Raw genomic sequence first — 21,951 nt, 5'->3', positions numbered from 1 at the left:
AAAGAAGCTCTCCTTTTCAAGAAATGAAACATTTCTAGACATATATAGTTTATTATTTTTAAAGTCAAAACATCTATAACCTTTCTGGTTTTCAGCATATCCTAAAAAGGCACAGGGAATCGCACGAGGGTAAAGTTTATCATTTTTGTCAGTAAATATGAAACATTTGCACCCAAATATTCTTAGTCTAGAGTAGTCTGGAGAAATCTTCATAAGTTTTTCAATGGGAGTGATATTTTGTAACGAAGAATATGGCATCCTATTAATGAGATAGGTGGCAGTTAAGGCAGCTTCTGCCCAAAAGTCTTTCGGGACTTGATTTGCTATTAATAAAGTCCTAGTGGTTTCTATAATATGGCGATGTTTTCGTTCTGCCAGTCCATTTTGTTGAGGTGTATAAGGACAAGATCTTTGATGTGTGATGCCATGCAATTTAAGATAATTTTGAAAATTTGTGGATAAAAACTCTCCCCCTGAATCTGTGCGAAAAATAGTAATATCATTTTGAAACTTGTTTTTAACCATATTATGAAAAGTTTGAAAGTATGAAAATACTTCAGACTTATGTTTGAGAAAGTACATCCACGTATGTCGGGAGAAATCATCGACAAAAATAACATAGTAAACAAATCCTCCTTTAGAAATTACTGGTGCAGGACCCCAAACATCCGAGTGTATTAATTCAAGTGGTCTTGAAGAGAAAAAGGTTCTGTTCTGAAATGGTAATCTTTTTATTTTGCCGAGAATACAATCTTTACAATCAAATGATTCAGAGTTACAAAATTTCCCTAGATTTGGAAAATGTTGGATTTTGGCTATATGTGGGTGACCAAGTCTCTTATGCCACAGTTCCAACTCTATTTTTTGAATATTATAACAAAAAGCTTTCTTCGGCATTTCCAAAAAATCCATGTAATAGAGTCCTCCTTCTCTATGGCCTTCTCCAATCAGCTTGCCTGACTGGCGATCCTGTACCCAACAACCATGAGAAGAAAAAGAAATATTACACCCATAATCAGAAATTTGAGATACAGATAAAAGATTTAAATTTAATTTGGGAATATGTCTAATTTCTGGAATAAAAAAATTTTTTGTTTTATAAATTTTTGCAAAATTTTCTATTCCTTCTATTTCAAGAGAAGTCCCATCAGCAGTAAAGACCTTTGACACACTTGTTTTATTTTTAACACATTTGGATAGACTTTGATTATTTGGGGTCATATGAAAAGATGCACCAGAGTCAAGAAGCCAAGAAATTTTACCTAGATCAGAAAAAGATGAGGCTGCTGCGCCGGTTGAAGCTTCAGATGAGGAAGAGGCACCTTTGATGAGAGGCTGAAGAATCTCCATTAGTTGGGCCAGGGAAACTGGTGCATCCTGATCTTTAGGCTCCGATTCAGCAATTACAGCTCTTTTTTCTCTCAGCTCCTTAAGTTTGGGACATTGTGGCCTGTAGTGTCCCGGTTCATGACAGTGATGACAAATAACTTTCTTCTTATCATAGTCACCATTTTGTCGGTTAAAGTGAGGAGGCCTATATGATCGAACATGATTCCCTGGTCTAGACACGGCTAAAACGGAATCATCTTCAATTTTTAAAGAACCTTTCTGGAGACGATTTTCTTCCATTGTTAACTCTTCAATAGTTTCAACAATAGAAGGAATTTTTTCCCGGTGAAGTAGGACCGATTTAGTGGTTTCAAATTCCGGCCTTAATCCAGTGATAAACTGGTAAAAATGTTCAGCATCGAGTTGTTTCTGACGAAGCTCGATGTCTTCGGCACAATGCCACTTTGGTTCTAAAAGAGAAAGTTCTTCCCCAAGTTCGGACAACCCATTGTAATATTCACGAATAGTTTTGTCTCCTTGTGTCATCATTCGAACTTTTTCTTGGAGGTTGCACACGTGTGCAATATCTTTAAGGGAATACATATTCTTAAGGTATTCCCATGCCTTATCAGCATGATCAAATTTGGCAAGACTTGAGCATTTTTTAATGTCAACGCTATTGATAAGCCATGACATTATCTTCGCATGAGATATTCTCCATTCTTTCCATTTCTTCTCGTATGAGGCAATAGCCTTGATTTTCTCTTCTTCCGATAGAGGGACCTCTTTATCTCCCTCCTTTTTAGTAAGAGATAGCTTAGGTTCCGAATCGGAACCATCCACAATCCCCCATAAGCCTTTTCCCCATATATGGTGCTTCATGATTGAAGCCCATGTTACATAGTTCGTATCGCTTAGTTTCATAGGCATGATGGTGACTTTATCATTGTCATCCATCGATTACAAGGAGAGAAAGAATAGGGATAGAAGAGAAACAAGAAGGAAAATGAAAAAGAAAGAAAAAAAAAACAATACAACAAGATGTGAAATCTTCTCCAATGAAGTGATAAAACACTTCTCTTCAGGTGGCGAACACTTTTGCAAACGGGCACGAAAACCGAGGCAGCTTTTCCTCAAGATTTAGTACTTCCGCGGCTCTGATACCATGAAATGAAATGGGGATCTTCGAAACACGAGCTTAGATTAACAAGAGCAAGTGTCAAGAATGACACTAAAGCATAACCCTTAAAAACGGTATAACTGGAAACAAAATAAAAATAAAAATGTATTCTTTATTGATATGAAAAACCAATTGCTTAAGAAGCATTGGAGTAAAATACAAGAGGGGTTGCACCCCTTTATATACACAGCTGAAAGAGGACTCAATAGAGCTGTTGGGCACAGTCCAACAACTCTATTTAGAGCTGTTGGAATGTGTCAGTCCAACAGCTCTATTGCTAGTCAAGTCTGGACAGGACTTGACTAGCAACAGTCATTCTAGTTCAAACTGAACTAGATGACATAAGGACAAAAAAAAATAAAGGAAAAAAATTACAGAAATGAAAGAAATGAAAAATGCATTTATATATATATATATATATAATAATAATATAATATTATTATATATACATATATGTACAGTTTTACATTTTAACATACATGAAGCACTTCACTAGAGTTCAGACTTCAATCGATCGAATAAAAATTGAAATGAAGCCATGTCATGACCAACAGCAAGGAAGAATCAGCTTTTGAAGTTAGTCCACACACTGGTGGGTAAAAGGAAAGAAGAATCATGCAAAAATCATCATCAAGGAAACAGCTCCCTTTGATGACACTTGATGATGCATGAAATGCACATCAATTTTATAGAATATTCATGCATTTTTACGTGTTTTGAAGGTTTAGAACCCATGTATTGATGTATTTAGGTACAAAGAGATCACGATTCGAATTTCACTCAAATCGGAGTTAAAATGAGGAAAATAAAGTATTTTTAGGGTTTTGAATCGGTTTTTGAGGCAGAACGGATCTAGATCCGACCCAAAGAGCTCAAATTTGGATCATGGACTGGATCCAAAACCTAAAGATCCACAAACCCACGTACCCTAGTGTTGAACCTTTGAATATTTTCCGAAAACCCCCTCTTTCTAATGCATTTAGGTAGTTAGTTGCAAACAACATAGAGTTTTAGCACTTAGTTAGATTTAGTTTAATCTTTAGGTAGTTTTTAGAATTAGTAGACACTTAGGTAGTATAAATAGTTCAGAAAAAAGCGAAGACCACATTTTTGGGTCTTGGAAAAATCGCCCCTCTCCTCTCATTCTCTCTCCTCTCCTCTATCTCTCTTCCTCTCCCTCTTTCACACGCCCTTCTCTGTGTGTGTCTCTTTTCTTCTCTTCCTTTCTTCATTTCTCGCTTTTTGTTTTTGTTATTCTTTGTTGGTTGTGTTGTTCTTTTACAGGTGTTGCATATCGAAGGTGAGCTTCTCCTCGGACCTCGGTGGTGTGTCGTCTGCATCAACGAGGAGTAGTCGTGTTCTTCCTCATCGCGGCTTTCTTTCTCTCTTCTCCAACCTTCTCCCAATCGGCTCCCGGACGAGTGCAGCGACGTAGAGGGAAGTGGCAGACCTCCAAGGAACATGCTAGGTGTGCTTTCCAACCCCACTAACCACCCTTCCTCCCCCCTCCATCGACGGACATCCCTTGAGGTTTGTCTTTCTCATCCCCTTTTTCTAGACTAGATCGAGTCAACCCCTGTTGAGTCAAGTCATACCCAAACTCATTTTTTATTTTTTTATTTTGTTACAGCCATGGTCATGTCTGCAATTCACATTTTATTATAGTTTTCATATCGAGTTTGGTTTTAATTTAAGTGTCAATTCATTGTAATTCTTTTTTTAGCCAATTGTAAAAATCGGCTAGATTCAATCTAGCCAATTTAGGATGTTTTAATTATTTTTCTTCCGTCTTTCATGTCTGAATATTTTTTAGCAGAGGACAGTAGATAAAATGTATATTTCAAGCCTTAAGATCGAGTTTAATTAGCATTCTATTATAAATAAAAACTTTGGTTTTAGATTTACTTTGTTTTGGTAATTAAAAGCAATTTTTTTAGTACATGTAAAAATCAATTTTTTTATTTTTCAAGGGTTGTCGTCTTCCTCAAAGAGGACAACAGCCATTGTTGGTTCGGCAAGGTTTGAATAATTTTAGAAGGTTTAATTAGGTTTAGGAAGGTTAATTCTAATAGTCTAGGTTCATTGCATTTGATTTACTCATAGATTAGTCAATAGTGGTTTAAAATAGAATTTAGATTTTTAATTAATAGTCATTGTCGATTTTTCCATGCATTCCAATTTTATCCTTATATGTAATTTAGACATTAAATAGGTTAGTATATAGTTAGGTAAGTTAGTTAGTATAAATCATGATTTTCGAATTTTGAAAGAAGGGCATTTGTGGAAATTTATGTGATAGGCGAATTTGGTATTCAATTGGATTTCCCAATTTTCGTGAATCATTAAATTGGAAAGTTTGGGTCTCCCTTGAAGACCCAGCCTAGAGAGGAGTTCATATTATTCATTTTAGGTAAGTGGATTTGATTTTCAAACCTCTTGCCTCATATTTCAAATTGAAATGGTTTTAGAAAGATATGCTCTTAATTATAGAATTTTGCATTCAAGATTTTTGTTAAAACCGTGTGGGCCCATAGGGGCTGACGATTTTGCTTTTTAAAAGTCAAAGAATATTTTTAGGCAAGATGTCATGGACCCCACCTCATTCCAAGACAGCCTATCTTATATAGTAATGACCTTTTTTAATTAGCATTTTAATTTATTATAATGCTTATATATTTCATTAACCATTTTAGGAAGGGTTTGACTTAGAATTCTATTTCATTTCATTTCATATTTAGCATTGTATATAGTTTAAGTTAATTGGTCAATTATGTTAATGATTCAATGTATTTAATCAGGTATGTAAGTATTTAAGTAGGTCCCACATAGGGGACGGTTCGGTTCATAGGATATAAATTTTATTTCATGTTAGGCACAAGATTGCACAAACTATCGTGGTATAAAACTCATGAGTCATATTATGAAACTTTGGGAGAGGGTGATTGAGTCTAGGTTAAGGAAGGTTGTCATGATATCGGAGAATCAATTTGGGTTTATGCTTGGAAGATCAACTATGGAAGCTATACATCTTCTTAGACAACTTATTGAGAGAAATAGAGAGATAAACAAAGATTTGCATATGGTTTTTATTGATTTGGAGAAGGCATACGATAGAGTACCTAGGGACGCTCTCTCGTGGACAATGATGAAGAAAGGTGTTTCTCTCAAGTACATTAGTATAATTAAGGATATGTATGAAGGAGTAGTAACCAATGTCCGCACTTGTGGAGGAGTGACAACCAATTTTCCTATAACGGTTGGGTTACATCAAGGATCTGTTTTAAGCCCTTTCCTATTTGCTATAGTGATGGATGAGCTTACGAGATCAATTCGAGAAAATGTGTCGTGGTGTATGTTGTTTGCTGATGATATTGTTTTGATTGATGAGTCTAGAGCTGGGGTTAATGCTAAGTTAGAATTATTGAGACAGACATTGGAAGCAAGAGGTTTTAAGTTGAGTAAGAGTAAGACAGAATATATGAAATGTCGGTTTAGTAAGCAACGAAGTAGTGATGGGAGTGTAGTGAAGCTTGGTGAGCAAGAAATACCGGTGGATCATTGTTTCAAATATTTGGGATCTATCATTCAAAAGTATGGAGAAATTGATGGAGATGTAAATCATAGGATAAAGGTTGGGTGGATGAAATGGAAAAGTGCAACTGAGGTGTTGTGCGATCGTAGAATGCCATTGAGGTTGAAGGGAAAGTTTTATAGGACGACTATTATGCCCGCTTTACTATATAGTACGGAATGTTGGGCTGCCAAGAGACATCATATTCAAAAAACGAGTGTAGCTGAGATGTGTATGCTTAGATGTATGTGTGGAAATACAATAAAAGATAAGATTCGGAACGAGGAGATACGTAAGAAGGTAGGCGTTGCACCCATTGAAAATAAGATGAGAGAGAATCGTTTACGGTGGTTTGGACATTATCAGCGAAGGCCTAATGATGATCCAGTTAGAAGGATGGAAAAATGGAAAATATATTAGTTAAAAGAGGTCGGGGTAGGCCTAGGAAGACTTGGAGGGAAATGATAGGAACGGATATGAATGCTTTGAACCTCACCGAGGACATGGCATTGGATAGAAATGATTGGAGGAGAAGGATTCATGTGGAAGACCCAAAATGATTTTCTTTGTTGGTTCATATCGCCGACCCCAATTGTTTTGGGATGAAGGCGTAGTTGTTGTTGTTGTGTTGTTGTTGTTAGTGTGTATTCGGGTAAACCTTGTATGTGCATTTTTTTCCTTGTCTTTCATGACTTCCAAGTTCCATAAAAGACTAACTAGGATTCATATTAGTTAGCATAGATCATCTTAGTTTATACACGTTCTTTAGTTAAGTTAGTCTACTCATTAATACGCATAGCAGCCATGGTTAGATCTAACTAGTTGTTTCTACCAAGTAAGTTAGTTTTTAGTTCAAGTAAGTTAGTTTTTAGTTCTTCTTTGATTTACTTTCTTTAGCATAAATGAGTTTTGTTACTAACATTTAACATAGGGTAGGACTGATAAAGTCTGTTATTGCATGAGTTTAGATCCATAGTGCATGTATTGAATGTTATTCAATGGTTCTTTGAATTGAAATTTGAAACCAAAATTTACAGTCATTTTGCATGCGTTATTTTATATGGATTTTCGTGGGATTTTAATGCAAAACCGGTTCCGTTCTCTTCATCTGTGTATTGACTGTCTGCAAACCAAAAATCAGCTCAATCGGAGTTGATTTGGTCGGGTTTTAAAGTGTTATTCAAAAATTGTTTTTTTTTTCGGAATTTCAAATTTTGAGACCGGCATGATTACAATTTTTTCTCGATTTTGAAACGCTTCCATCTGGAGTTCTCAGATGAATTTTTGAATTCTGTCAAAACTGACAAATTCATGTACGTGTCAGGAATCCAACAAAACAAAATTCATCCAATTCGGACTCCATTTGACCCTTCAAACTGTCTGTTTTTGAAAAAGTTCTCAAAAACTCATTCATGCACTATATCGAGGGCAAAACAGACATTTCACTAATTAGTTAGTTTTCTGTAATTTTTATATTTTTCTGCAAAATAGTTAGCGTAATTACAGTAGTTAGTTTAGTTAGTTTTAATATAAATTAGTTAGTTTAATTCGAATTTACATTTTAGCTTATTTTTATTTTAATTACAATTTAGTTTTTTTTAATAGTTATTTTTAGAAGTAGAACTGGTTATATTTTAGCATTAATTGTAGTTATTTCCATTACTGACTTGTTATTTTATGCTGTTTTAGGTTGACAACAGGTTAAAGGTTAATTACGTCAAGCACAATGAAGCTATAGTTGGTGAAAAGATGAAAATGCCCTTGGAACTTGAAGGAGTGCTTGAGCAACCTAATTTAGAATTTGCTTTAGTTAATTTTTATTTTTTTATAGTGTGTAACTTAATTGTAGTTGTTTATTTTATTGTAGACATTTTACAATATTAATAAATTAAAATATTTAGATTTAATTTTGAATATCATCATGTTCCATGTGGATTCGACCCGTACTCACCACGAAAGTGAAAAGTCGGTTTTTATTTATTTGGTTGTCGATTTTCTAAAGCTTTTATCGAAAAATATGTTTTAAAAATACCATTGCAAAAAATACAACCAAATTTTGGCGTTGTTGTCGAGGAATAGCGATTGATATTCATTATTTCTAGTATTTCATTTTATTAATATCTAATTATTATTTTTTTCTTTTTAGTTAGTAGGATTAATAAGTAAATATAGGTTTTCACTTAGTGCATATAGGATTCACGTACTATTTTTCTAGGACTCACTGAAATTGCATGATCAAATGAGTGAATAGACAAGTGAGTTTTAGAGAACATAGTTTGTGATTTCCGGTATTTGCTAATTTTGTGAATTAGGGTCGATTGTGTTATTTGAATTTCGTAGATTAGCTAAATTGTTCTGACTTTGCTTAGCTTAGTTTATTGTTATTTACTTTGTGTTTTTGTGATTTTGTTGCGTGTTTAGTTTAGCTAGGATAGAATAGTTAGACTTAGTTAATCCATACACTGGGCTGACTCGGTGTATGTGGGGACGAAGAACTTTAGGGGCTCCTCTTCACCCATTTGACCCAGAACCAGAGTGTATCGTGAGAAGATCTAGAAGTTTGGATCGGATGGCAGAACAGATGGAGCAGCGAATTGAACCCTGTCCATTGAGAGATTTCTTTATCCCTAACCAGTACACCCAAGCGTCAGCCATTAGGAGGCCTGAGATAGGAGCGCCTCAATATGAGATCAAGGTCAGCATTATTCAAATGCTACCATCATTCTATGGCCTTGCTCATGAGGACCCATATAGGCATCTTGATGAGTTTCTCGATATTTGTTCAAGGATCCGAATCAATAATTTCGAAGACGATGCTATGAAGTTGACATTCTTTTTGTTCTCTATGAAAGACAAGGCGAAGCATTGGTTCAAGACCTTTAACCCAAAGCAAATTGAGGCATGGATTCAATTGCAGCAGGAAAATCTTAAAAAATATTTTCCCATTGGTCAGACGAACCAATTTAGGTGAGTCATCACCAGCTTTTCAGAGATGGATGGTGAGCAATTTCACGAAACATGGGAACGTAGGAAGGACCTGCTTAGAAAATGCCCATATCATCAGGTACCTAGGTGGCAGATAGTGCAAAATTTTTATGGTGGTCTGTCCGAGAGGAACAGACAAATGATTGATTTGTCCTGTGGTGGTACATTCATGTTGAAGAGCGAAGATAAAGCGTGAGGGTTATTTGAGACATTAGCTGAGAATTTCCTGCACCGCACGGCTTCGTCTTCAGCATCTCGTTCTGAGAGGATTGCACCGAGTTGATCCAAGAAAGGTGGGCTGCTAGAGGTAGGACCTACTGATGTGATTCAGAGTAAAGTTGATATGCTTGAGCAAAAGTTGAACCAATTTTTAGTCGGACCATCCCATCAATAGACGGTGTGTATTCTTTGTGTCAATCTGGCACATCATGTCACTGAGTGCCCTTCGGCAGCTCGGTACCCTGAATTTGTTCATGAACAAGTTCAGGCTGCTCAGGCGTTCGCCAGATCCATGAATAACCCATTTTCATCTACATACAATCCGAGTTGGCGAAACCACCCTAATTTTTCATGGAGAAACCAACAAGCCTCAACTTCCGCCCCTCCGTCTCATCAGGTTAGGCCCAGTACATTCACTCAGTCATACCATAGGCCGAATTACCCCCAACCCTCTCCTATCGTTCTCATGGTTACCGCTCATGAGACAACTTCACAGTTGCCTTTTGAGGAGAAGATTCTTCAAGCATTGCAAGAGGTGAAAACCTCCAGTCACAATGCTTTGGAGAAATATAACCAAATGTTCAACTCCCATACCCATTCCAATGTCAAGCTTGAAACGCAGATGGGTCAATTAGCAAATGCATTAACGAAGAGAGCTGAGGGTAGTCTCCCGAGCCAACCTGTGATGAACCCCAAGGGCAAGGAAATTTTGGCTTCCGAGCTGAATATGCCAGAACTCTATTGAAGAACAGGATAGGATCTAAGCAGAGATTGTATATCATATATACATAGTAGGAATAGAATTTTATTTTAGTGATTTTGATTTTATTTTTACTTGGATTTCTTTTTGTCATGCAGGTATGCTTTATTATTTGATGCTTCAGTGTATAAGTTGCAGGTTACCAGACACATCAAAGTATTTTGAAAAAGCTTTAGATGGCGATGAGCGCATCAAAGTTGTCAATGACCACCAATCCAAAGTAGAGAATTGGAAAAGTAATCATGCCAAAATCTTAGCATGGTTCATGAACAATGTTGACCTCAAGAATTGTGCCAACATTGCTAAGTTTAGAAGAGTCAATGAGGCATGGTTCTTTCTTAAGGGTATGTATACTCAAAAAGATCTAGCTAGACAATTTTTTTGTCAAGAAAAAATTAGGTCTACTAGACAAGCGGATATGAGTGTCCGCGATTACTTTAGTTTTTTAACCCCTCTTTGGGATGAACTTGCTCTTCTTGAGCCCAAGTGGGTGGCTTCGGAAGATATTGAGCTAAGAAGAGAACAAATTGAAAAAGAGCATTTCTTTCAATTTCTTCATGGGCTTAGGCCCGAATTTGAACCTAACTCTTCGTCATAGAAGTAAAGCCTTACCTATTGAAGATGCTCTTGCCGAAGTGTGCTAAGAGGAAATTCGTCTTGGCATAAGTTTTAAAAATGATGAGATTTTGGTCTTCACTAGGCCGGGAACCAATGTAAAAGCTTATAGACCGCCTCATTCTTCCAAAAATAATGGGTATAGAAAGGGAGTAATTTTTCACTATTGTAATGAGCCGGGACATATTAAGTCGGTTTGTCCTAAGCTTAAAAGAAAGGTAGCCGCCGTTGGAGAAAACACTCCAAAGAAGAAAAAAGAAAATATTAATGGAGGAGATATCAAAAAAACTCTTTGCCAAATTTCTGAAGCCCTCCAACATCTTCTCAAGACTTCTTCAACATCAACTTCTGGAGCCGCCATAGCCTATTCAACATCACCTTCAGGTATGCGGATACTAGACTCTGGTGCTTCTTTTCACATGACATCTCACAAAAATTCTCTTTCAAATATTTTTTCTGACCCTATGTCTTCGTATGTTTCAACGGCCGATGGGACTTCTTTAAAAATTGAAAGTATTGGAACACTTGATTTGAAATCCTCTCAAAATTTCTTTGTTCCTAAAGTAAGAGTTGTGCCAAAAGTCAACTTAAACCTTTTTTCGGTCTCCCAAATTACCGATCATGGTTGCCAAGTCTCATTCTCACCTAAAAATTGCACCCTGCAGGATCTTCAGTCAGGGAAGCTGATTGGGCAAGGCCATAGGAGGGGCGATCTTTATTTTATGAATTTTTTTACTCTTTCATCCAAGTCATTTTGTAATTTTGTAAATGTCAAAAGTAATGAGATTTGGAACAAGAGACTTGGTCATCAGAACTTTTTGAAGATGTCTCTTTTTCCTTTTTTGGGCAATACTTGTAAAGACAAACACATGACTTGTAAAGATTGCATTTTTGGGAAATCTAAAGTTATTTCATTTCCTCAAAGAAATTATGTTCTCACACGGTCGTTCGAACTTGTTCATTCCGATGTATGGGGTCCCTCTCCTGTTGTATCTAAAGGAGGTTTCTCATATTACGTGGTCTTTATTGACGATTTTACTCGATTTATATGGATTTACTTTCTAAACCGTAAATCAGAGGTTTTCTCCTTTTTTAAAGAATTTCATGCAATGGTTAAAAACCAATTTTTAGGAAATTTTTCTATTCTTAGATCTGACTCGGGAAGAGAATACATGTCCAATGATTTTAAAAAATATTTGAGAGAAAATGGAATTTTTCATCAACGTTCTTGTCCTAACACTCCGCAACAAAATGGTCTTGCGGAAAGAAAGCATAGACACATAATAGAGACAACAAGAACTCTACTACTTTCAAAAAATATTCAAAAATCCTTTTGGGCCGAAGTTGTTCTAACTTCAACATATTTAATTAATAGAACACCCTCGTCCTCTTTGAAAAATCTGTCCCCGTTTGAAAAACTTTACAACATGTCTCCCGACTATAAAAGACTAAGAGCAGTGTTGTGAAAAGCGTTGAGGCGTAGCGAGGAGCTCCACCAAAATCTGAGGCGAGGCGTAAGCCTCGAGGCGTAAAGCGTAAGCCTCAAAAAAAAATTAACTTAAAAAACCTATAAAAATTATCAAAGTTTTGGTGGGGAATATAAAAACTTGTCAACATAATACCATATATCACTGTTTTTTTATATTTATGATTTTTTTAATAACTGGGAAAAAACGCCTTATTAATTGTGTTCTTTCAACGTTAGCATAAAACCTTGGGTCCCCCTTGCCCACCTAGGTGTGCACCCAGCTTCAGCTTTGCAGGGGGCATCCTTTGCCTCAAGGTCGAAATTGGGTGTATTGCTCGATGGGCAAGGGGGACCTCAAGGGTTTTACCAAGCGGAGAGCTGCAAATGTGCAGTCGGTGATTTGGAAAGGGGGGAGGGGGTGTGGTTTCCTGTGGCCTAGCCAAAAAGAAAAATGTCTAAGGTGCATATTAACAAGGAGAATGCTAGCAGACATCTCGGATCTTGTTGGTTGTTGATTTAAAATGAATGTTGGCTCTGAAAACCAGCCATCTTCTTTTGGCAATTTGGTCACGATATTGAAGCCTTCAAGCCTCTTTATGTGGTTTCTGCTTACCACTGTATATGTTTTCTCCGCAGGCTAGATTTTAGGCCAAGAAACACCAATGGCGACAAAGTTTGCTTACCACTGTATATGCCTGTGACAAAGTCTGCTTTACTGTACAGAAGCGTCCATTTAAACCCAGGTTTTCCTCGAGTGTGAAGCAGCAGTTCCACAGGCCTTTTAGCAAGTTTTAAATTCTGCCTACTGTTGTAGGCTGAGTATTGTCACCTGAGCCGCGTGTGCTATCATTGTTAGCAAAAAAAAAAAAAGAGAGAAAAGAAGAACATCTCTAAGATGATTGAGGACATGTATTGCATTAAAACTTTTTCGTGTCTGCTGGAGAGATTGAAGAGAGGGGTCGGGGTTACCTGGTGTCTGGCAAGGGTTGTCGGCGTCGCGGCTACTTTCGGCGAGAAGGAGGAGGCCGAGAAGGGAGAGTGTGAGAGACAAGAGAGGGGGACTACAAGAGACGAGAGAGAGGGAGAGACTGACAGAGAGAGGGAGAGAGGGGATGTGAGAGAGAAATTAGGGCTCCTGACCCTTATTAGGGTCGGGGGTGACATGTTAATGTTGGTCAAATAAGGGCTTTGACCCTCATTTGACCAACAAAATAAGGCATGTGCGCCTCACAGTGAGGCGCGCTTCACCTCAAGGCGTACGCCTCAAGGCACATGAGGCGTATGCCTCCATGCTTTTACGTTTTATAACTGTGCCTCAAGGCACAAAGGCCCTCGCCTTGAGGCGAGGCGCGCTTTTTGCGCCTTGAGGCGCGTTTTTAACAACACTGACTAAGAGTTTTTGGATGTAAGTGTTTTGTTTTAACCCACAAAAATGATAAACTTTCTTCAAGGGCAATTGAATGTATTTTCTTAAGATATGGCGAAAAACAAAAAGGTTACCGCTGTTTTGACTTATTAAATAACAAACTTTATATTTCGAAAGATGTCACTTTTTTAGAAGAAGAAAATGGATTTTCGCATAACCTAAATGAAAATGTTGATTATTCATTTTTATTTGACTTGTTACCTCAAGAAAAATGCATAGACGAGCTTGTTGAATCTATTGAATTTCCTGAAATTACCATTGAGGATCATATTGAACCTCAAAATGATGAGCAACATGAAGTACATGAAAACATAAATGAAAATATAACAAGTCATACACAAGTTTATACTAGAAGAAATGAAAATAATCTTCCCTGTGCCCTTGAAAAATTCTCTCAAAATGAATCGTTAGAAGAATCCTCTCAAAGGAGATCAAATCGTATTTCTAAAAAACCTAATAGATTTGTATCTTATGATTCTTTTTCTTCAAATTTCCGAGCTTGTTTATTAGCTCTTCATTCCTTTCATGAACCATCCCATTATAATGATGCCAAACAATATGCTCATTGGAATGCAGCAATGGAACTTGAACTTAAGGCACTTAATAAAGCACAAAATTGGGAAATCATTGATCCCCCTAATGGCAAGAAACCCATTGGATGTAGATGGGTTTTCAAAGTAAAAACTAAAAGTGATGGTTCTTTAGAAAGATTTAAGGCTCGACTAGTAGCCAAGGGATATGCCCAAGAATATGGGTTGGATTATGATGAGACTTTTGCACCTGTTGCTCGAATGACTAGTGTTTGAGCCCTTATTGCAATAGCTTCTATTAAAAAATGGTTGATTTTTCAACTTGATGTCAAGAATGTCTTTTTAAATGGAGAGTTAGGTGAAGAAGTTTATATGGAACCACCTTCTGGCATGAATCTAAATAGTAAAATTTTGAAATTAAAAAAGGCATTATATGTTCTTAAGCAAGCTCCCAAAGCTTGATATGACAAGTTTAGTAATGTATTAATTGATTTGGGTTTTATTTCCTGTTATACTGACACTACTCTTTTTGTTAAGAAAATAGGTGACTCCATTGTTATTCTGCTTTTGTATGTTGATTATATGATCATCACTGGAAGTGACAAAAAGAGAGTAAATGTTGTTAAGTCTATGTTAAAGAAAACTTTTGATATTATGACTTGGGTTTTTTGAGATATTTTTTAGGTATTGAAGTGGCATATTCTCCTCGAGGATACATTTTATCTTAAATGAAATTAGCCGCAGACATCTGTACCAAATCAGGAGTTTCAGATGAAAAGAAAGTGGAAACTCCTCAAGTTATAAATGCAAAGTTGAGACTTGAAGATGGTGTTCTTCTTGAAGATCCTACCCCTTATCGGCAATTGATTGGATCTCTTACTTACTTATCTATCACTCGTCCGGATATTGCTCATGCGGTTCATGCTGCAAGTCAATTTCATCATGCTCCTACTACAGTTCACATGGCGGCCGTAATGCGAATTATGCGATATATCAAGAACTTCATCTCCAAAGGGTTTTTCTTATCCTCTTCTTTATCTCTTGAATTAACTGCTTATATTGATGCTGATTGAGGGGGGGAAATCATAATGATCGAATCTCAACTATTGGTTTTTGCATTTTTTTAGGTGATTCCCACATTTCGTGGAGATATAAGAAGCAGCAAAAAGTTTCTTTGTCATCCACTGAAGCTGAATATCAGGCCATGGCAATGACAACTATAGAAATTGTGTGGCTTAGAAGTCTCCTCTGTGACATAGGCATCCTCATTTCTTCTTCCACTAATATGTGTTGTGACAACAAGAGCGCGAACTACATCGCAAGCAATCATACATTCTACGAGCATACCAAGCATATTGAAATGGATTGCCACTATGTTCGAGACGAATTTCTCAAAGGAACCATCACACTACCATATGTTACATCAGAATATCAGTTGACTGACTTCTTCACCAAAGCACTTCCGACTCCACGTTTTATGTTTCTTCTTGGCAAACTTTCAGTCTTTTTCCCGTAAAGTTTGAGGCGTGTTAAAATATATATATATATATATATATATATATATATATATATATATATATATATATATATATATACATACATACGTATATATATATATATACATATATGTATATATATACATATATTTCATCCAAATACCTTATAGGGGTATTTTGGTAAATTGTAATGTAATTTTGTTTTTAGGATTTTTTTTCTTTTTCTTTTTTTTTTCTTTTTATTTTTCCTTTTTTTTTTGTCTTGTTGTTTTTGGACCATTAAGGGGCCCCACCCATCTAGTCGTTGGGGCTCCCAACGACTAGAAGAGAGCCCCTTCTTGGTCCCTCTTAATATGATGGCACCTCTATAAATAGAGGAGCTCTCTCGCTTGTAAAATAAGGCTTTTTCAGCCCCCTTTGTCTCTCTATTGAATAACATCTTTTTGCCTTTTAGGCACTTCACCCCTTAGTGGGTTATTTTGTGCATTCTTCGTGCTTGTGCTCTTGGCTCTTGGTTTGACTCCTTCTAAAGAGACCTTTGGATTATTGGCGCTTCCGTTGTTTTCATTACATGCCACTAGGGATAGTGTCATTCAAGCATGGGGGGAAGGGTATAGGGGTATCAATGCACACTCAAAAACACTGACAGTCAGTTCAGTGTAGACCATATCTTTAGATAAAGTGTCTTCAGAAGAGATTATGAATAGTTCAAATTCTAAGTCAAAGATAAACTACCATGAATGTCACACATCAACATACACGTTGCAGGTCATTTGCATGCACAATGGCAGTGCGCTGCAAAAGATATTCAAATAAAGGTAAAAAGGTTATCAAACCCAAAAATACTGTTAGCTTCCCTGAGAATATACTGAAAATTTATCACTTTCTCATTACCATTTAGTTTTTAAACTTTTGATCTTGCATTGTTAGATTCATCACCTGCACAATTTTTTTCACTTCTCAAACATTTAGTTCTTGCCATTGTATGTAAGAAATAAAAAAGCTAAAAATGTTCTTTTCCTTTCTCATGTGTTAATGCAATCCATGTAGAAATGCACTTAATTTCCATCGCCTATGGAGCTAATGTCAAGACTTTGCAAGGCCCAACCAAACAGGAGTTGGCCCCTGCACATCAGAATGCTTCATAGAAAAAGTCACAGTTAGACAAAGGAAAGAAACAATCTTTTCGATTTTGCAACTGTCACACGAGATGTTTTGGAAAGGGCATAATTCAGATGATCAGTAGATAATAATATCATCAATTACTTTAAAAGAAATGAGTTGTCTTTTTGGGAGAAGGAATTGTGTTGAAGGATTGATTGCTGATATAAGTTCCATGGATTGCTGGCGCCATTAATGAATCAACAGGCAAAACATTTCAAAGTATTAGGGAAAAAAAGAATGAAATGAAGTGTTCCTTGACATGAATGACAGATATGAAACACGGAGGTGTGGATTCAAATATTTAAACTAATCGGTTCAAGAATCCTCTCATGCAACCTTGTTCCTATTAATCATCATGAGGACAATCCTTTTCTGTGGAATATAAATTGGACAAAAAAGCCAAAGTCCAAAAGTCCATGAAAAAAACAAACTATTCATACACAATTATAAAGGTTAATAGCCTAAAATGAATAAATAATTGACTAGATCTTTACAAATACAAGATGTCCACTATTGAAACCAACAAGACAACTTGGGATTAACATGGCGCTAAGAAAAACTTTACTTCAATGATGTTTTTTACATGGACTCCTCATGTTTAGTATGAAAATATAAGAGACGTCATTTATCATTGGACTAAGGTTTGGAAAAAAAAATGATCTAAGAAAAGCTTCATATGTATTCTTTATGTTTTATATTGGCAAACACAATCCATACTATGAAATCTTTTAAAAAATGCCATCTAGTAGAATCATTAGCACAATGTGTGTCGCAAAAAGTAAAACCCTTATAGCACTTAGCATGCCTTATATGTCACTAAGGTTCTTATTTCTTTTGTTGAACATGGACCAGTATCAAGAGGATGGAAGTGAACACTAGAAAAAATCATACCAAAAGAGAAAGATTAGTAACACCTTTTCCAAGAACATGCCGAAAGCAGTCAATATTGGGAACAGATAGAAGATACAAAAATGTTATTGGTAAATTGCTTGTTCGGTTGTAACGGAATGATAACAAATAAAAGATTTTTCATGTAATATGCAAAAGGTCTTGCTATTTTGACAATAACTGGACATATATCTAAAATTCTAAATGAGGTCATGGTGGATGAACTGAATGCATACTTACATAGAAAATCTCAATTAGGAGCCAGCGTAAGAATGCATAAAGCTTTAAAGTTCTTTGAAAATCACATGGCACACTTGAACTAAGCTGTCCGCAACCATCCGGCAAGATTGAAAGTAGAATTGGCATGATGACTGAATTGAGAAAAAAAATGCTGCAGCAGAACAAGAGCTTCAGATAACTAATGTAACACCATGAGTGATTCATTATGCATCACAACTGGTAAACATGCATGGATAAGTATATTGGGGCTGATGCAACTAAATAATACATTTTCAGATGTTCAACATTTTGTTTAATAAAAATATATGACATAAATATACACACGCATATGTACATGCACATACAAATATATAATATTATATATATATAGAGAGAGAGAGAGAAGAGAGATCGCACGCAACCAAGGTCATCCAAAATCTACAATCAATGATGATTGTCATAGATGTTATTACATAATAAGACCTTTCAGAGATGTTTAGCATGTCTTTTTTTCCTTCTTTATCAAGAAGCATGCTTTAGATCAAGTTGTTTCGACACAAAAGCCACTTTTTTGTATGTAAAATTTTGGTGCATTGCTATGTCACACGGACTCGGCTAGGGGGGTGACGCACCCACGTCGACACGCCCCGACACGGGTGCGGACATGGGTGCGGCTTCGGACACGGGGCGGACTCGGTCAACAAGTGTCGGACTCGGTCAACGCACTTGGGCCGAGTCCGTCCGCTTTATAGACTCGGTCAACTTTGACCGAGTCTATTTTTGTTCATTTTTAGGGTAAAAAACTAAAAAAATCTATTTTTTATATATATTTTTTTAAAATATATATATATATAGCCAGACTGTGTGCACAGTCACAGACTGTGTGCACAGTCACAGACTGTGTGCACTTTTTTTAAAAATATGTATACATATATACAGCCGAGTCCCTGCGTCCAAAATTTTTGAAATTGTGACGCACCTGTGTCGCACCCGCACCCATGTGACATAGGTGCATTGTCGGTCATTGAGTTTCTAATGTTATTAAAACCATGACTAAATATCAAAAAATCATAATCTAAAACATGTTCTTTATTAAATAAATCCGATGGAACAGCACGTAAAGTATGAACCATGAAACACTCAATAGATGGGAACGAGACTTGTCTGAGACTTATCTGCTCATCATTGATTGTAGATTTTGAACCTTGGTTTGAAGTCTTGGACATTGGACAGTCCCCCTTATATGTGTCTGTGTGTGCACACACACATGTATGACAGAGCAAGCATCCATTTAGGCATTTCCTAAACAGTTGGATTGCAACAATCTGGTCCGAGAGATAGTGCCAATGGGTAATTAATTCAAGTTAGTCCTCCTTTATTTAAAATCAACACGATGAAAAGACTTCTCCATAATCTACTTCATTAAATTCTGGATGAAATTAGATAAATAAATAGACTTTAATTCTGGATGAAATTAGATGAGCAAGTCACTCAAAACAATTCTTCTCATTACCTAAGTTCCCGAGATGAATTTGGGTATGACATCATGGCTAAAATAAAATGATCAATGCAACGAAAACCCGAGGAACAATTCAACCATTCAAGCGAACATAAAGCAACAAGAAGTCATACATGGGACCAGGGAAACCGAGATCGCGAGAAATTCAAAGAATGGGTTCGGTGGCGATGCATCGCACCTTCCTAAGAAAATGAGGCCGTTCAGAAGAAAGCATTGCCCCGCCCTGATCGCCAGCTTCCTCGACCTAATCCGAAACAAAACGAGAAATAGGAGTAAGAAGACGAACGTGATAAAATCGAAACCCTAGAACGATCAAATATCCCTCATTCGAAAGGAGATCGATGAGCACAAAGAAAAGAAAGTAGCCGAGACGAAACCTCCTGCAGAAGAAGAAGGCCCGGTGGAGGGAGAGTGCCTCCCTGAATCCGGAGAGCCAGAGGACGCAAGCGTGGCAGATGCGAACCCTCAGAGCGTCGGCCATCTCTCTGCCAGAAGAGAGAAAGGAGGGAGGGAGGCAACGGAATTTTTCATCTGGTGCTTCTGCTTCTCTTTTGGTTTCTTCTTTAATTGGACTTCTGCGGTTCCTGCTTTTCCAATCATTCATGGGGACCCACCGGCTTCTCTAATTTTCGGGCCCAAACTTTGTATGGATCGGATCCGATCCGATCCGAGGGTTGACTGGATCTCAATCGAAGGTCCAAGAGAGAATCGCAGACCCCACGATCCGAGTATGGGATTTGACACGGACCTGACCTGTACCAAACCCTGCAGGGTTAGGGTTAGGGTTTGGTAATAAATATAAGGACGGATTAGAACCCGGGTCAGACCCAAAGGGTCCCATTAATATACAGAGTCAGTATGGTTTGTGAAATTTCACACCTGACCTGGGTTTGACCAGTGAGAAGAAAGGAAAAAGTTAATATTAACATGAAAAACACAAGAGGAAATTAAAAAGGAAATAAAGGCGAAGCAATTAAGAAATGAGTGAACAACAAGTTTTCCACAAAAAAGGAAGCAAGTTTCCCCCACGCTTCCCTGTGACACTTCTTACTTTGGAAGCGTTTCCTCCCTAAGGAGGCACTTCCAGTAACTATGCTTCATCTAGTTATTCTGTTGCATATATGGATTAAGTCAGGCTTGACACAACACTAGATGCGGTTTTTTATGAGAGGCCCAATTATGGGACCAAATTTGACTCGGATCTCACAATGAAGATCTGGATCCGGTTAAGATTTGAGGTTTTTTCTTTTTCTTTTTTTTTTGATAGTCTGAAATGAGAGCCTGTGATATTGAGATCCACGCATATTATCTATTGATGTTCAAGTAAGAAAAAAGTTAAATGGGTCAGGTTAAACTCGGTTATTACCCATACCTGATTATGTAATGTTATCTACCGTGGTCCAAATAGAGTTGACAATATTTGTTCCATACCCGACCCAGACTTGGACATGTATGAACTTAGAATTTTGATTAATATTCATGGAGCTTTTGTGAAACCCATGCATTATTTTGTTTATTTTTTCAATGATGCAAGCTTGAAGATAGTCATCCACAAGTGTTTGTGGATTTTGAGCCAATAACTTATGACGGATGTCATCTTTTAATCCACCACTAAATGTGCTCAAGAGAGCATCATCATTCCATTCTTCATAAAAAGAGCATAAATCCTCAAATTGTGTTTGGTACTCTTATACAGATCTAAATTGAAGAAATTGTGTGATTAGTGTATGGAGTTGGGTCAAATAGTTTACTCTCGTGTCGAAACTGGAACCATTATTTTTTGTATCAAAAATAGACATCTTGATTAAAAACAAAACAATATTTTTAAAATGTCTCCTATTTTTTAAAATTTTGCTAATAATTGTGAAATGTGTGTGACCGATAATAATTGATCAATACACACCATTTTTTCTTGCAATTTTTTTTTTATTTCTATGATAATTATTAATGCATTAATGTTTTAGAATATTAGAAAATGATAATTAGTGCCAGCTAAAGGTGAACATTGATCGCTTAACATGGAGATCACCATCCTTTAAAAAAAAAAAAAACTTAGAAAAAATGACATGGGGATGACCATGGTTCAAAACCCATAAGGGTGTCTCTTGCCACAAGGATGAAGCTAGGTGTACTTCTCGCACCACCGTAGGGAGGACCTCAAGGGTTTTACCAATAAGAGGCATGCCAATGTACAGTCATGGTATAGGCCCACGGAGTTTTATGCTACCTGGACAACGATCGTAAGTAGGGTTGGCAGAGCCAGTGCGGCTAGGTCTCTGGTCGTGGGGACGGTTTCTCCATGTAAATACCAAAAAAAGAAACTTTAGGTAATTATCATTGCTTTTTACACCATGCAAAATTCATTAGAGACAAAAGATATCACGAAGTTCATGTATTTTATGCGAAAAATGATGGTATTGTATTACAATTTTGACACATTTTATCAAATGCTCCACAAATTTTGATCCAATTTTGCACTTTCATAACTTTATTAAGACCTTTTTAGCTTTTGTATGTGCGGACCTCATGAATTTTGCATCCTAAATACATGATTTTTCTCATAAATATGAAAAACAATTTTT

The 21,951-nt window shown here is 36.7% G+C and overlaps 1 protein-coding gene across 4 annotated transcripts in view; it reads right to left on the bottom strand.

Annotated features, from left to right (window-relative positions):
• Window positions 1-19,895, bottom strand: part of LOC149847351 (etoposide-induced protein) — a 90,555-nt gene extending 70,660 nt beyond the window's left edge. For all 4 annotated transcript variants that reach the window (XR_016430372.1, XM_089996960.1, XM_089996959.1 and 1 more), the window contains exons 1-3: window positions 19,747-19,895; window positions 19,548-19,613; window positions 17,872-18,022 (exon numbers count right to left, since the gene is read on the bottom strand). Coding sequence is in view for 3 of the 4 variants with exons in the window: in XM_089996960.1 (XP_089853086.1) it covers window positions 17,872-18,022; window positions 19,548-19,613; window positions 19,747-19,850 (321 nt within the window). In the remaining variant the exon portion in view is untranslated. The remainder of the gene's footprint in view (window positions 1-17,871; window positions 18,023-19,547; window positions 19,614-19,746) is intronic.
• Between the last annotated feature and the right edge of the window lie 2,056 nt (window positions 19,896-21,951).

This window comes from Nuphar pumila, chromosome 2 (assembly GCF_984573655.1).
Source record: "Nuphar pumila chromosome 2, dmNupPumi1.hap1.1, whole genome shotgun sequence".
Lineage (NCBI taxonomy): Eukaryota > Viridiplantae > Streptophyta > Magnoliopsida > Nymphaeales > Nymphaeaceae > Nuphar > Nuphar pumila.
The sequence above is the reverse complement of the archived record's forward strand: the minus strand, read 5'-3'. Positions and strand labels throughout refer to the sequence as shown.